At 43.4% G+C, this 17,562-nt stretch overlaps 1 protein-coding gene across 2 annotated transcripts in view; it reads right to left on the reverse strand.

Moving 5' to 3' along the window:
- The window catches only part of LOC117722371 (glutathione S-transferase A3), a 31,798-nt gene extending 14,403 nt beyond the window's left edge, over window positions 1-17,395 (reverse strand). Inside the window, exons 1-3 of one of the 2 annotated variants that reach the window (XM_076915211.1) lie at window positions 17,238-17,372; window positions 12,228-12,316; window positions 4,037-4,144 (exon numbers count right to left, since the gene is read on the reverse strand). In XM_076915211.1, the coding sequence (XP_076771326.1) occupies window positions 4,037-4,123 (87 nt within the window). In that variant the 5' untranslated portion in view covers window positions 4,124-4,144; window positions 12,228-12,316; window positions 17,238-17,372. Of the gene's footprint in view, window positions 1-4,036; window positions 4,145-12,227; window positions 12,317-17,237 lie in introns of both variants that reach the window. The other variant, XM_034521452.2, reaches the window with a different exon arrangement.
- Between the last annotated feature and the right edge of the window lie 167 nt (window positions 17,396-17,562).

Here is a 17,562-nt window from a genome sequence, read left to right on the forward strand (position 1 = left end):
GAGGAGAGGAACCATAGTGGGACATTTAGGAACAGTGGCAGGAACGTTCCTTTGAAGGTGAAAACGTGGATCTCAACATGGGAGCATCTTTCCTTTGTAGAGAGGAACATCCTGCTCCATTTTCTGCTTTCAGGAATGTCAATCAAACTCACGATAGAGTGACATTTCCTCAGATGAGCCTCAGGCAAACTCCTCAATAGTTGTTCCAGAAGGAGGCATCTTCCTCTTAGGAGACAACAATTGGTCCAAGCCATTACCCCAGAACTTCCCAGTGTAGCAAGAGATGAAGGAGGACAATTGTGACCCTGACCATTGTGCATGTATGTTCAACAATACGCAGAAAAAATTAATAATAGACAATATTTTAAAATATTTACTTTGGCTACATACTGTGAGCTCTTTCTTATTGTTATGAAAAAAGCAAAAAAATGTTTAAAAATGAAATATATGAAGTTCAACTTTTACATCAGTGTAAGGTTAGTTGATTTATTACTGAGATTTTGGGGGGGGTAGAATTTAGTGCCGCCTAACTATAAAGCTTTTATAATAAATCTACTGCTGTACACAGCCTCTGGTGCTGTGGTGAATACCTGAGATCATCAACATAAGAAAGGGAAAGGTATTTTCTAGTTCCATCCATTTACCTAAGAATTTCTCAAATTCATTGTTTTTAATAGCTGAGTAATACTCCATTATATAAATGTGCCACATTTTCTGTATCCATTCCTCTGTTGAAGGACATCTGGGTTCTTTCCAACTTCTGGCTATTATAAATAGGGATGCTATGAACATAGTGGAGCATATGTCCTTGTTATATGTTGGAGCATCTTCTGGGTGTATGCCCGGAAGTGGTATAGCTGGGTGCTCAGGCAATGCTATGTCCAATTTTTTGAGGAACCACCAGATTGATTTCCAGAGTAGTTGTACCAGCTTGCAATCCTACCAACAATGGAGGAGTGTTCCTCTTTCTCCAAATCCTCCCCAGCATCTACTAGCATCTGAGTTTTTGTTTTCAGCCATTCTGACTGGTGTGAGGTGGTATCTCAGGGTTGTTTTGATTTGCATTTCCCTAATGACTAAGGATGTTGAAAATTTCTTTAGGTGCTTCTCTGCCATTCGAGTTTCCTCAGTTGAGAATTTTTTGTTTAGCTCTGTATCCCATTTTTATTAGGGTTATTTGGTTGTCTGGAGTCTAATTTCTTGAGTTCTTTGTATACATTGGCTATTAGCTCTCTATAGGATCTAGGATTGGTAAAGATCTTTTCCCAATCTGTTGGTTGCTGTTTTGTCTTATTGACAGTGTCCTTTGCCTTACAGAAGCTTTGCAATTTTATGAGGTCCCATTTGTCAATTCTTGATCTTAAAGCATAAGCCATTGGAGTTCTGTTCAGAAACTTTTCCCCTGTGCCTAGGTATTCAAGGGTCTTCCCCACCTTCTTTTCTATTAGTTTAAGTGTATCTGGTTTTATGTGCAGGTCCTTTATCCACTTGGACTTGAGCTTTGTACAAGAAGATAAGAATGGATCGTTTTGCATTTAGCCCAGAAGCTTGAAATACCCAAGATTCAACTCACAGACCACATGAAGCTCATGAAGAAGAAAGACCAAGTGTGGGTGCTTCAGTCCTTCTTAGAAGGAGTAACAAAATACTCAAGGGAGCAAATATGGAGACAAAGTGTAGGACAGAAACTGAAGGAGGGGTTGTCTGGAGACCATTCCACCTGGGTATCCATCCCATGTGCAGTCACCAAAGGTAGACGCTGATGTGGATGTCAGGAAGTACATGCTGACAGGGGCCTGATATAGCTGTCTCCTTAGAGGTCTGCCAGAGTCTGACATATTCAGAGGCAGATGCTCACAGCTAACCATTAAACTAACTGATCATGTGGTTCCCAATGGAGGCGTTAGAAAGAAGACTGAAGGAGCTGAAAGGGTTTGCAGCCCCATGAGGAGAGCAACAATACCAACCAACCAGAGGTCCCCAGGGTCTAAACCACCAGCCTGGGAGCACATAGGGATGGGCCCATGGCTCCAGCTGTATATGTAGGGGAGGATGGCCTTGTCGGGCATAGGTGGGAAGGAGATCCTTGGTCCCATGAAGGCAAGATGCCGAGTGTGGGGGAATTTCATAGAAGCAGGTGGAGGGGGGATGGATAGGGGATTCCTGGGTTGGGGGGTATATGGGGTAAGGGGATAACATCTGAAATGTAAATAAAATATCCAATTTTAAAACAGAGAAAGGGAAAGGTTGGTATTGGCTCACAATTTCATAGGCTTCAGTCCTTCAGTTATTTTCATTGCTTGTATACCTGGCTTGAACACTTAGGCAAGAAACACCTACTAAAGCCAACTCTTCACAGGGCTGCTGCGGCAAACAGGGAGAAAGCAGCCGGAGCCCATGTTTGTCCTTTAAGAGCAGACATCCTAGGCCCTAACTTCCTCCAGCCAGTTCCCACGCCTTAAAGGTCCCACTGCTGCCCAGTACAGACGCAGGCTGGGGACCAGTACCCTACCTTTGGAAGGCGTTCCTGACGAACAAGCGCAAACATTAACTAATGCCCTGGCTTTTCATTTTCCCTCACTCCTCAGTCATTGACTCAAGATCTCCATTCTAAACACTGTGCGGGGTACAGTTACACATTTATATGATTATTTACATATATAAATATTTATCACAGTGCTATGTCTCACACAGTATTTAGTTTGGGAACATTCTATACAGGTTTATGGCCTAGAAGCATTAGGCCTCAGCACATTTTAAATTATGCACCTATTTCTCTCTAACTGCAGAATTGAACTGCCAAATAATGTAACTTCATTGTCAAGGAGTATTTGACTCTTTAATCTCTTTTGGTGTGTGTGGGGGGGGGGAGGGGCTAGTTATTTACTTATAAATCTTTTGTTTTTAAGCCAATATATAAAGTGGTTTGTTTTATTACACATTAACACACTGATGTGTGAGTGTGTGCCTGAGTCTGTGTGTCTGTATGTGTGTGCGTGCCTATGTGTGTGTCTGTGTGTACACGCGCATGTGCGCATGTGTGTGCCTGATTGTTTTTTTGTTCCCATTCATTTCCATTCCCCACTACCTTGGCCTTACCACTTCCACCACTATTTCATCCTTAAATAGTTCACATTGTTTCTCCTGAGCATAGGAACTGGGCTGGGAAAAATAGCTTATTTGGAAAAATGCTTGCTATACATACATGGTGACCTGTGATTGACCCCTAGATCCTGTGAAATAGCTGGATATGATCGTAGATGCTTGGAATCACACAGCAGAAGTGGAGATCTGTGCAAACCTGAGGTTCCATGGCCATGGTTGGTGAGCTACAGGCCAGGGAAAAACCCTGTCTTTATATAAAAGAAGGTGGCTGGTATGGCCGGTACTTGAGAAATCACACTTGAGGTTGACCTCTGACCTCCACACATGTGCCTTCCTATGTACCCATATGCACATATGCATCTGCACATACAGATAAACATACATGAATAAACCCAAATAAAATTTAGAATATATAAAAAACAGCTACAATATGTGATCATATAAAAAACTAAGGTAACTTAACATCAAATAGACAGTTCATTTTTCTATTCTTTTTCTCAAATGGCATGTTTGGTTTTGTTTCATATGGATCATTTACAGCTAAATAGAGCATATACATTTTGATAAATTACACATATTTTGTTGTTTTGAAGACTTATTCTCTGCGTGTGTGTGTGTGTGTGTGTGTGTGTGTGTGTGTTATGTGTGTGTGTGTGTGTGTGGCGTGCATGTGGTGCGTGAATTGAAATCAGTTCCTCTGGAATTGCAGCAAGTGCTCTTAACTGCTGAGCCATCTCTCCTGCCGATATTTTAATGTTAATGATCGACGATGATGAAAACAATTAATAATCTAAGATAAATCTGTGCATCATTTAAGAGTTGGCAGTTTTTATCTTAGGTCATTCAGTAAGACACTTTGTCAGTTCATGTGAGGGAAGTGTTTGATACAAGAAATTTCAGGTTCCACTTAAAAGACTCATGCAGAACGTACCTCTACTCCAGCTGCAGCCAAGAGCCACCGGATAGGCTCCATTCTTCCCCTGCCATCGAAGTAGTGAAGGACTGGCTTCCCCGACATGGCAGCGATTGCTTGGGTTTTCTAAACAGGGATGAAGCACACCATGCTCTTAAAAGTCTGTCCTATGGGGATATCTGGACAACAGCTGCTAACTGAAGAAGCATCTGCCTTCTTTATGGTAGGGTTGGAGACATTCCAGGACTATGTTCCTTGGTCCAGATTGGTACACATCAGGAGCCACCCTCAGATTGCACCAAACCAGTTTAGTGTCTCCACTGGTTAATATGTGACTTAAAAGAAATAGGATCATAGTTCAGAGTGGAGGACGATAATGTGTGGGACATCATAGGAAAACAAAGTACCAGCAAGCTACAATTTATTGTAGACCTCCAATGGTCCTACCCATCCACCCCATTCTCTTTCTCTCTCTTCCTTTCTCTCCTCTCATGTCTCCAATCTCCTTTCCACTTGGTGAAGGTCTAACCCAGGGCTTTTCACAGGCTAGGCGAGCTCTGTATCCCTGAGCTACATCCCCAGCCCAGATCTCCTCTAGCACACTGCCTTTAATACTCACAGGAACTGCCTGGTCTCTGAGTTTCAGTTAAGGAAACTGGACATGAATAAGCTTAAAGCAGTATGCACAATCACGCCAAAGTCAGTGATGGACAGGAAGAATCACAGAGAGGAACAAGGACAAAAAGGATCTGTACCCTCATAAGCGAGCACATCGAACCCAGCAGACATGGCTAACCCAGCAATGGCCACAGCAGCAGGCACTGTTCAGCCTTTCAGCTGTTAAGCTGCATTTGACCAAAAGCAGAGGTCAGACTCTTGCAGACTCCTTGCTTCTGCATTTCAATGTGAAATCAAGGAGAAGTATTGCTGAGTTCATCTTACACAACATAGGACCAACATCGGGAAACCCCATTTCCCCAAATTCCTGTGGATGGACAAAAGCCAACATTCCCTGGGAACTTCGGAAGCCTGAAGCACGTTCCCATCTACCAAAAGGAACCATTTCCCTCATCAGTGACAGAAAGTTGTCTGTGGTTCCTAATAGCATACCAAACCCCATGCTGGCCTCCCTCAGCATCCCAAGTACCTGCTCCACACACGAAGTTATTGGTTAGGAGAATTCTAACCAATAGCCTAGTTTAGTTAGGAGTGATCCAACCCATTGGAACTGGGGCCATTTGTGCCCCTTTTGATTTTAATAATAACCAGATAAACTGATGATATGACCGTCATTCTATGGAATGGTCATATTATCAGTTTATCTGGTTATTATTAATGGCTAATGGAGTGGTTTTTATTTTAGATATGAGAGAGGACATCAGACAGGGTCCATAGAAAAGAGAGAATGTAGTAGCCTGAACATGGACCTGCCTAAAAACAGAAGCAAGAACAGAGGAGAGAGAGAGAGAGAGAGAGAGAGAGAGAGAGAGAGAGAGAGAGAGAGAGAATAGGGGCTGGAGGAGGCATATGGAGAGAGGAAGATAAAGAGAGTGTGAGCAAAAGAGGGAACATAGCCAAAATAGCAGGGTTATAATGAGAATAAGTGGCTGGGGGCTGGGAAGCCCATATGCTGGGAAAGTTTAGGGTAGGAGGTGAGGAGGACTAGGCAGCTAACATGCATGTTGAAGTGTGGAGCAGGTACTTGTGATGCTGAGGGAGGCCAGCATGGGTTTGGTATGCTATTAGGAACCACAGATAACTTTCTGTCACTGATAAGGGAAATGGTTCCTTTTGGTAGATGAGAACCTGCTTCAGGCTTCTGAAGTTCCCGGGGAATGCTGGCTTTTGTCCATCCACAGGAATTTGGGGGAAATGGGGTTTCCTGATGTTGGTCCTATGTTGTGTAAGATGAACTCAGCAATACTTCTCCTTGATTTCACATTGAAATGCAGAAGCAAGGAGTCTGCAAGAGTCTGACCTCTGCTTTTGGTCAAATGCAGCTTAACAGCCGAAGTTATTCTACTGGCTTTTGCCACACAGCATAGTCAACTCCAGAGTTTAGAACTGATGTCTTAGCTGCTTCTTTCCTCTGCCCACTCTCTCCTGCTAAATGGCACCTTGGAGTTGCCTGCTCTGACTCTCTTGGTCCCTGGAACTTACTACTAGCAGCTTACTGCTGCTGACTCCTCGGCTGGAGCTTACTCAGTTTCCATAAACATCACTATTGGGACAAACAGCTTCTCTTGCCTGACTGGGAACTCATCACATGGGAAAGGATGCCTCCCTTTGTGATTTGGAGACATAGAGTTTCCTTTGGACCTGACACCAAGCTGAGGGATTTCCATGTCTGCCACACTGGGCATTCTCATCAGTTTATCTTCATTTTCTCCTAATAAAAATGTAACCTAATGGGACCCTTAAAATTATATTCACTGTAAAGCTGTGAGATGGGTTACTAGAGAAGTCTGTGCTAAATGATCATAATGTGTTAAAAGTCTGTGTTATTCTACCGTTCACCCTTCTATTTAAAACCAAGTCTAGGCTTTATTTATTTATTTATTATTAATTAATTTATTATTTATGGTTTGAATATGGTTGGCCCAGGGAGTGGCATTATTAGGAGGCGTGGCCTTTTGGAGTAGGTGTGGCCTTGTTGAAGGAAATGTGTCAGTGTGGACATGGGCTTTAAGACATTTGTTCTAGCTGCCCTGCAGGGAAGCCTGTATTCTCCTGTTTGCCTTTGGAACAAGATGTAGAACTCTCAGCTCCTCTACACCACGCCTACCTGGATGCTGCCATGCTCCCCACCTTGATGATAACAAACTGGACCTCTGAACCTATAAGCCACCCCTAACTAAATAATGTCCTCATAAAGTTACTTTGGTCATGGTCTCTATTCAAAGCAGTGAAACCCTAACCAAGATATGTTATAAGTTTTTGTAAATACAAGTAAAATTTTCTAAGTTATAAAATCTGATTTTTTGAAAAAGGATAGGACATTCCAGAGTGCAGAAAGTGTTAAGTAGACGGGTGTGTTTTTAGTTTCAGTGTGTGTGTGTGCTGTACGTATGGTTATATGCATGTCCATGTGCTCAGTTGGTCACTGTGAATAAATAAGATGTCTTGATTGAGTCCAGTAAGGAAAAGTGACAGCTTCCCATGTCAGGTTGCTTGGAGGTAGGACAAAGCAAAGAAATAAAGAATAAAAAGCAATGGCTTCTGAGATGGATGGGACCAGTGAGGTCAACTAAACACTGAGGAATCATTGGGACCAGAGGCTCCAGTGCTGGACTTAGAGGAAACACACTTTCCCCCTTAAGCCCCAAAGAGCTATTATAAAACAGAATATGTCCTCTTGAAGACATATGTTTGATGTTGTGCAGTCAGAAACACTAACTTTGTCTTTACCAATAAATGTATTTTTAAGTAGGTGCACTTAGACTTCAGATAGCAAACTACCTTAAATAGCATCTCTTAAATGCAGAGCTCCTAGGCCCCAAAGCTTATGTCCATAAAATTTGTTGTAAATATAATCACTCCATTATCTTTACAGCTGTTGAATGTGAGTATTGCACGCTCTTATTAGCTGGAGTGATTCAGAAGGAAGAGAGAATAAGGGTCACACATGACTGCAAGTAATTGATTGTGGGGAAGACTAAGCCAAGTGGTTCAAATCTGCTCACTAATCCTATTAGCATCGAGAGAGGCTCATGTTACATGATATTTCATCATAACGCCCTTCACTTGAACATCTGCCAGTCTGCAAACAAGAGTTGACTTGTCAGTTCTCCACCAGGATAAAGGGAATCACACAGCCTCACAGAGTCAACAGCAGAGGAGAACTCGAGAGATGGACCAATTTCATGGGGTCTCACATGTTCCTCAGGCACAGCCAGTTCCAAGAGTAGCTGTGCTGTCAGTAACCACCATGGGGACAGCTCCTGGTGCTCCACAACAGAGGGTTTCATGAAGTTCAGGAAGAAACAACACAGGCCTACTCTCAGAGTGTTGGACTATTTGCTTTCTCATGGTTACAGGTCAGGGCTTCTCCACTCCACTCTGGAGCCCTTCCTGAGCTCCATGCTGCTCTTCTGAGAACCTACTGCCCATTTTCCCAGAGTCCTTCAGCCAAGTCAGTGTTGGAAGAGGGACTAGAGGGAGCATCTAATTCATGAATACCCTTCTGTTGGCTGATTTTGGGAAACATCAGAGAAAGAAAAGACTGATAAAGGTTTTCAGTGCTTTACTTTGAAACTTTAAGAACTCAGTGTGAGGACAAGTAATGCAGTTCTACTTGTCCCATTAAAAAAATTGGTTTCTAGGTATGTGGTACTCCAAACACTTGGAGGCTGTGGAAGGAGCATAAGAGTTTGAGCTACATATTAATCAGATGTCTCAAAATAACAACAAATCAAAATACAAGCAAACAAAAAGAACATAAAAACAATGTTTGAAAAAAATGGGCTTCTTTGGAAATGAACAAATCTACACTGTTTCCAGTAGTAAATTAAAGGATTTGCATCTCTGGTGAATCCCAACATCTGGGTAAGGGAGTCACACCTTCAGAGGTAGAAGGAAGTCTTACGGATTAAGTCCTTCCAGGTTTAGAGATATGTGAACTCAATAGATTTCTACATCTGAGACTCACTTTCTCTTCTGACTAGTACACTCTTCTTCCAGAAGCTAATGAGCAACACAATAAATTGCTATGTATAACATTCACAACAGAGACATCGCACAAGCAGGTTCACCATCACCTCAGTTCCTGGGGGACTAGTGTGTGACTGATCACATCAGCCATCACATCTGAAGCAACTGCAATGTGCCAGGGAATGATGATTGTCCAATGTGGTCCTTTCTCTATAAGAGCTGAAAGATATCCATATGCCTGTGGAAACCCTGCAGAGCAGAATGTGGTCAACAGTAACCTCACATATGTGTTTTAGAAACCTCAATCCATGAATCCTGATTCAGATGGCCAAGCAAGTAAGAGCCATAAGAGAAGGCAAGTGAGCTAAGAGACTGGGGACCCTATCTGCTTTGTGTTGGGATTGGGGAGTTACTTGACAGACACAGTAGATTTTGGAAGTCTTGCATTGTCTCCCTTCCTCCCTTCACATCAGGACCACATCTCACTCAAACATTACATGAGTAGCATCTTGCCAGCCTGCTCCTCTATAATGTCTAGTCAACATCCTTCTCCACCAACTTATTTCCTATGAAGTGTTAGACCTGGTTACTTTGACATCTGGACTTTCAGAAAACTTCAGTCTTTCTTTTATAATAGGCCCCTTTCCCCCAGTAATAATATTTGTTCTATGTTTTTGTTGATTTCCACAATCTAATGGCCTCTACATTCTAGCTACCTGACAAAAGCTCCAGTGTTTGTCCCTCGTATCCATAGTTCTGACAACTCAAGTCCTTCAGGATTCCCCAGCCAGAGCTTCTACTCCTTCCTCACTGCGGAAGTTGGGGAGACATATTGGGTTGGCCCAGTCTGAGGGTATTTTACACTCGTGTATGGTAAAGGTCAGGAATCCCTCTCAACATCCAAAAATGGAGAGCATAACCCTTCATAAAAAGGGTAAAGCAAAATGGGCAGCATTGAGTAGCTGGTTCCTCTGAATTAAAACACAGTCTCATGAAGGGGGAAAAAAAAACTAAGTATATAAGACTATGAAAGCTAAGGAAGCCTAACAGCCCCTCCCCATAGTTATAAAAACAATGAAAAATTTCTGGGCAGGGATTTTCTTCAGTGTAGCTTTCTACAGTCAAGGCAGAGGTCTGTGGGACACAGATTTTTGAGTCATTACCAATGCCTTTGATTCAGCTGCTCTAAATAACCCCAATCAAGTCCATGGTTCACCAAGGCAGATGTGGATGGCATTTTCTTCTTTCATTTGTCAATGAGTCCCTATTTGGGGTGAGTAGATACTTGTTCATGTCTCCAGAAGAGGGCGCATATCAGTGGGGCTGAGGTTGGGCAACTCTGTACCTGCCTTTCTTCTGCTCTGCTAGGAGATCTTACAGAGAGGATGTCACTGATGATGTATTCAGTTAGTGACAAAGACTAGATGAAAACCTGCTACTCCTGATGTTTGGAATTAATTCTATAATAATAAATCTCAGTTTGGAGTTTCTTAGCCTACATAGTTGTGTGACTCTGTTACAGGCAGCAGAAAACGTGGCTCAACTGTGCCAGCCTCAGCTGATTGAGGAGTTTTTTATTCAGACTCCATTCAGTGAAAGCCGCAGTGTTTGGACTTATGTCCTAAGGAAGAATTTCAGGATATGTCAGCATAAAGCCAAGTTGTAGTTCAGTTAGAAAAGGTCCTGCCTTCCACTCATGGTTGAGGGAACATCGTGGAAGAGCAGGTAGACAGAACCTACAAGATGGAAAGTGGGGATGGGGGCTGTGAAGTGTAGTCCTTTTGACATGACATGGCTATTGCACACTTGAACTCTTAACGGCCCATGGTTACCTGCACAAAATCAAGTGTGTTAAAATTCTGGTATTGTGGGTAGAGGATTCCAGTGGCCCATCTCTAATTGAAGAGCTATTGACAGCTCATGGCAGATGGGGCAGGGACGGTGCCTTCACCTACAGGGTGGGGAGTAGGAGAGCCTTTGCTAAGTTTCTCATGACCTAGTGGATGATTCCATATCTGTTCATATGTGGGCAAAACTAATTGGACTCTGTAGGTAGTAAAGCAAGGAGGTGACTGGCAGTTGGGTGGTGATGTGTTTGAGAGGGGAAGCAGATGAAGTGGGAGGTAGAGAGGAAGGGAGTGAGAAGTGAACATGGCCAGGATACCTTGCACATATAATGAAAGAATGCAGATGAAACAAACTGGAGAGTCACTGCCGAAAAAAATGGTTTTGGTATAAATTTAACTAGAGAGATTGGGGGGGCAGGAGAGAGTGTGAGAGAGGGAGGAAGGAAGGAAAGGAGGGAGGAAGGGAAATGGTGGGAGGAGGATGACTATTGGGGCAAGGAAGGGCAGTGGCAGAACAGAGAGGGCAAGAGGGTAACAGAAATAAATATGGCCAAAGTATAATGGTACATTCTATTGTAAATATCTTAATGAACTCAGTTACTTTATATAGTTACTGTAGACTCTATTTTTCTGGGCAGATAGATGGATAGATAGAGATAGATAGACAGACAGACAGACAGACAGACAGAGAGAGATGGATGGAGCTGTCTTAGCAATAGTTATTCACACTGTAGTGTTAGATTTGAAGTTAGAATTGTCTACAGGAATTAAAGGTTAGGCAACATGTTTAGACATGTTTATTTTTACCCAAAGATTCTCCACTCCCACCACACCCCCACTCCCACCCTCACCGATAAAGTAGATTGTGCGTGGTTTATCAGGCATCTTCCTCTGGTATGTGATTTATATGACAGATTGTACTAGTTTTTAGACAGATAAGATGGAATACAAGTAAAAAAAAAAAAGGTCCATGTTCAAGACTCATGCTTTGAGTATAAACAGATTTCATAATCTTAAGCCTCAGCCAGCAGGAGTGGGGAGCTCCTTTTTCTTCCTCCTTTCTAATTCTCTTGTCTGGCCTCAGCATCACAATTCACAGTTGCACACTGGTTTCTTCTATACAAAAAGCATCTCTAGCATAAGTGTAGAGTAAATGGTCCAAGCCACTTCTAGGTGATAAAACACACCAATCCCTGAGCATAAAGTCAGCCAGTCCTTGAGCATGACGTTCCACCAATCCCTAGGCTTGCCCCATACTCAGGACTTGAAATTGTACCAACCCCCACCTGGAAATCTTTGCCCTGGAATAGTCCAACCCTAAAAAACCCTAAATAAAATCTGTCTCTTGTTCAGTTCCCTGCTGCTTCTACCCTGGAGCAGGGGCAGCCACCCTCTTGCATCTCTCCCAATACTTCTCTTGTGTGAGAGTGTGTGCAGAGTGACTTTGTCTTATTTCTTGGTTCCTTACTGATAGGATGCCATTCCCTTCAAAACTGGAACATTCTAATAGGAGTAGCCTTTCCCCTCAGAACTGTATCATTTCCATTGGGGACATCCCCCACTCTCAGAGTTGTAACTCCAATGGGAAAGCCTTTTTCCTCAGAGCTGTAACACTTACATTGGTGCAGTACCTCAGATAGGCGGTCCTGGTGCCTGCACTCCTACTTGGGGTCTATCTCTCATCTCCAGTCCACCTGCAACAACAGACTCACCTTCTGGCTCACTGATCACTTGGCATCCCATCTACCAGTGGCAATTCAGTAAGATCCTCCTTCAGTTGGGTATGAAAGCTTTCCTGAGTCTGAGGAAGAAATTGTTGAGCATCTGATACTCCACTGATACCCCAGAGGTACCCCAGCATGGTAGTTAAGCCTATGGCTGCTCCCTTTACCTGACCCTGTCCTTCCCCTACCTCTGGAACTGTGATCCTGAAGTTTCCTTAAGTCCAACCATCCTGCACTCTTTTCTGCCTCCCCTTAGTGCTGGCAATAATCCCACAGATCCTCTAGACCCCATTCTAGACCCTTCCCTCAGACTTGGTATTTTGTCCTCACATCTAGCCTCCACAAAAGCCCTAATACCAGGCATGTGTTTCTGCTTAGGTTTAGTCAGGCTAAAGCCCTAAGTGGTGATGACCCCCTCAAGGGCTCATGACTTCCTCCACTCCTCTCTGAGTCCTAGGGATGCTTGCAAACACAGCCTAGAGTGATACTTTTCTTCCTCCTCTAATCCATGGCACCAGTGTCTTTTATACCCTTTCCCTTCACCTTGGGATGCCTTTTAGAAAACCTCCAGCCTCTCCCCGTGGCACCTGACCTGAAGGGTTCTAAATTTATTTGCTTTTGCAATTGAATCTGGCCCTAGATAATCTAGCTCTTAGATAATCAATCCAAAATGTTGACCAATAACATCATAGGTCTCAATATTATTTGGGACCTCTACAAATACTGTGAGTGATAAACAGAAATGGAAAGAGAGTCCCCATTCCCTATATTCAGGCTTTCTTTTCTCTTCACTCCACTGTATGGTTTTCCTGCAAACACACACACATAATACCTCTCTCTCTCTCTCTCTCTCTCTCTCTCTCTCTCTCTCTCTCTCTCTCTCACACACACACACACACACACACACACACACACACACACACACACACTGCTGGCTAGAGTCTCTCATCTCCCTGCACTTTTCTCTATTGCCAGAGCTCAAACCTTTTATATTATATCTTCAAGTTTTGTTTGCTCTCATCTCACTGGGTTGATTTTCATAGGGACTCAGGTGTCTTTTAGGTGTGAGACATTAGAATGTTGTCTTAGGCTGTTCCTCTCCACCATCCCTAGAGGGACCTCTCTTTTTTCTATCTTAGATCTCAAGGGCACATTCTTTTTGAGTCCTCTAGATCCTCAGTCACAGAACATCATTGCCTTTACTTAGACGGAGCCGGGTTCTCACATCTCAACCCTACTCACAAAGAGTGCCCTATTCCAGGGTTCTGGGACAGCCCACATCTATTTGGCCACATTCTAGCCTCTGGCTTATTCTCTTTGTTTCTTCCTAAACCGAAGCTTATAAAATACCTAGATGATCTCCTTTGTAGTCCATCCCTGCAAATTAGCCAGGACAACAACTTGCTAAACTTTGTATCTGGCCAAGGATAAATGGTCTCACCTTCTAAGGTCCAGCTTTCCACCCCTCAGAATTCTTATCTGGGATTAATTATTACCCCAACTCACAAGGTCATTATCCTGGAGAGAAAAGTTGATACATTCTCTCATGGTCCCCACCACCAGGGATAGACTTCTATCCTTCCTAGGGAGGACTAGCTTCTTATGCTCTTGGATCCCTTCCTTCTCTCTTCTCACCCTCCCCCTATATAAGGCAGCCCTTGGCCTCTCATGCAAACCCCTCCTTGTACCCATCAATAAACCCTCTTGTACGCTTCACAAGGCTGTGTTCTAAGCCCCAGCTCTACATCTTCCAGCTTTGACTCACCCATTCTCACTCGATGTCATAGAGAAGGAGGGATAAGACCTTGCGGTCCTGGGCCACCAACAGCGACCTTCCTTTGCTCCCATAGTGTATTTATTTATCAAAAGCTGATCATACTGTCCAATAATGGGCTCCTTGCCTGCATGCTCTGGCCATAGCCAAACTGCTTATATGCTAATAAAATGGTTAACCTTCAGGTCACCACTATCGTCTTTTCCTCAGCTATATCACCTCCTAATATACAATGGTCTTCAAACACTCATCCCCAAGTTCTCTCCAGGAAGAGGAAACCACACTTACCTTTCAGCCATGCCTATGTCTCATTGTTTCAAACTGACTCAAGTTGCTGACCCTTAAGGTGTGCCCAGATCATTTGTTTCCACTGGATTGTGCCATCCTACCTGGTTCCAAATATTAGTGTCTGTCTCTTCGGTCATTTCATCTCTCCATCTTCTTAACCAACTATCTCTCCTCACCTACTCTGTAAGTCTCTTCTCTCTGGCAACTGGACCCTGCTACTCCAGAGCCCTACTAATTGGGCAAGTTAGTAAGATGCTTTGCTTCTCTCTCACTATTGTAACCCTCCCTGTGTTCTTGTTTCAGTCCCTCAGGAGATGCCTGTCAAGCCCCACAGCTTCTTAAGCCCTTATTGTCTCTCTGCTCCAGCTTGGAACTTACAGAAACTCCCCCTCTCAGAATTCATTTTGCGATCTTTTTTCTCCTCTTCCATGGACTCGGATTTTGTTAAAGCCTCCCTCTGTTACTACAAACAGCTGGACCTCGGTACAACTCAATGTCCAAACTGCCATGGTCAATTTTCAATGGTGGCAATTTCTGTCACAGTACAAACAACGGATCTAAAAATCTCTTATGTCCAAACTTGCTCTGTCCTTCTCTGTGTCTTTCCATCTGCGCCTGTCAAGGGCAGCTTTTACATATAGATGTTCATCTTCCAAAAGGCCCTCCCCTCCTGGATCAGAAACTTAAAGAGGTTACCCACGTTGGTCCTACAAATACCATTGAACAAATCTAGGCTGTCGTAATTGCAGGTGAATGAATAACTTCCTGGCTGGCTGCTTTGAAGAATGTTCATTGTGTGTCTCTTCTCGGTCAAAATCATGGCCACCATTTGTGACCTTGCCCTTTGGCTCATCAGACTCTGTACCTTGTCGTTCCATTGTTGCATTAAGCCAAATTATCACTACAACTACTTGTCTCTCCCAGATCTCTCTGTCTCTGTCTCTCTCTCTGTCTCTGTCTCTCTCTCTTCTCTCTCTCTCTCCCTCTCTCTGTGTGTGTCTCTCTCTCTGTCTCTCTCTCCCTGTGTGTGTCTCTCTCTGTGTGTCTCTCTCTCCCTCTGTGTGTCTCTCTCTGTTTCTCTGTCTCTGTCTCTGTCTCTGTCTCTCTCTCTCTCTCTCTCTCTCTCTCTCTCTCTCTCTCATCTCAGATTGCTTTAAAACTCCTCATGGACACACTGGATTCCTCAGACTCTGATAATACCTTCACCCTGAGCACTACCACCCTGCCCCTATGTCTGGAAGCTCACAAGCCTTGATTCTCTGAAGACTCAGGTTTACTGCTACCCACCCCCCAGCTCCAGCTGGGTAGTCTGGGACTTGTACCCTGGTGTTCCCACAGTTAGGAGTGGTACCTGGAGAGGAACCCTGGCCAGTTCCCATCACAGGGCTTCTACTGGCATGTCACGAGGGAGGAGTGGTTTGGGTCTTATCCCTTCTTGTGGTCCTGGGAGTATTTGCTGGCATTGCCACTGGAAACCATGACTGACTACTTTCCTTACTACCTATTATCTGTTTTCCTCAGTTCATCCACGACCTCCAGTGCGTGACTCAGATCATCCTCATCCTCTAAGGCCAAATAGACTCACTGGCCACCTTTGGTACTACAAAATCATTGAGGATTTGATTTACTAACAGCAGAGAGGTGGTCTTTTTCTCTTGCTCAAGAAGGGATGTTGCTTTTATGTTAACCAATCGGTTCTAGTAAAGGATAAGATGTGGCAACTCCAGACAGATCTCCAAAAACATAAGAAACAGTTCAATGGCTTTGGACAGTGGCTTATTGACAGTTTAATAAGGAATTGGATTTTGCTTTTCTTAATCTCTTTCTCCTTTCTTCATCCTACTAGTTGCACCTTGCCTTATAAACTTCTTTTCTAGATTTCTTCAACAAGAGATCTGAAAGATTTCTAATTAGATTTTCATTCAGTAGAGCTAGAGGCCTGTGACTACCAACTGAACCCTTATGGTGAAGATCAAGTTTTCCCCCAAGAACTTTGGCACCCTCAATCAGCAGAAAGAACTCTAATGAATATGTTGTCCAGTTCCCTACCACCTGGTTGTATTAGTAGTAGTAGTAGTAGTAAAATGGAGGATGGAGGAATGTGGGGTAATGAGCCCATTTCTGGATGACAGAAGCTACCTAAACCCACCAATCCCTGAGCATGAAAACCCACCAATTACAGAGTGCAAATTTCCCGCCAATCCCTGGGGTTGATTCAAGCTCAGGACTTGAAATCTTACTAATCTTCACCCTGGAAATCTCCCCCTTGGAAAAGTTCTCCTTCAAAAAGGACTGTATATCAGCCTTTCTCCTGTCCAGTTCTCACCCCAGTAGAGGCAGTCACCTTCTTATATCCCTCCCACTAAATCTCCAGTATGAGTTCTGTTGTGCAGTGTGACTCTGTGGTATTACTTGGCTCCTAACTGCTGGGATGCCTTTCCCTTCAGAGCTGCAACATTTCCACAGAGGAAACCTTTTCCCTCAGAGATACACCACTTCCATCAGGGAAACCTCCCCACCCCCTCAGAGTTATAACCCAGTAAGTCCCATGCTTCTCTTCCCTGGACATAATTGCAGTTGTCTAGGCTATTACCTCCTATTGTCTACTTAAGCAGTTAATGTGTCTCTTTGCATTAAATTCTCATGTCCCAATTATCTTAAATCCTTTATCTTTACATCTCTGTAACAAGGTAACCAGCAGAAATGGATTCAACAATTTTTAGACTGTCCTGAGTGCAGCATACCTAGTCTGCATGTCAGTATAAAGCAGATGTTTTCTTGCACTAAATTATTTTCTAGGAACTTAAGTGTTGTGTGTGTGTGTGTGTGTGTGTGTGTGTGTGTGTGTGTGTGTGTGTGTGGTGTGTGGTGTGTGGTGTGACAGAGAGTGACAGAGAGACACAGAGATAGAGAGAGTGATTTGATTCAGTACTTACCTTGTTAAAATGCTGTTCCCTCTAAAGAGCTAGCTCCAGGATATGTAAGAGTTCCAGATGTTTTATAAGCTTTTTTATTGCATTTGAATAAGCCCTTCCCAGTTAAGGAGAGACTACCCAATAAAGAGAAAGCTGCAATGTTCAGAGGCCTGAGATTTAGATAAGGTATTAGAAGAAAAATGCAAAGTCATTCGTGTGTTGCTAAAGAGTTGGTTAATGTGTTTCTTCCTCAATGCCAATGGAAAGCTGGAAGAACCTGTTTGATACAGATTTAACCCTTTGGATGGCAATGAGCATGAATTTTTCCAATAAACTTCCTATGATG

Source organism: Arvicanthis niloticus, chromosome 17 (assembly GCF_011762505.2).
Source record: "Arvicanthis niloticus isolate mArvNil1 chromosome 17, mArvNil1.pat.X, whole genome shotgun sequence".
Lineage (NCBI taxonomy): Eukaryota > Metazoa > Chordata > Mammalia > Rodentia > Muridae > Arvicanthis > Arvicanthis niloticus.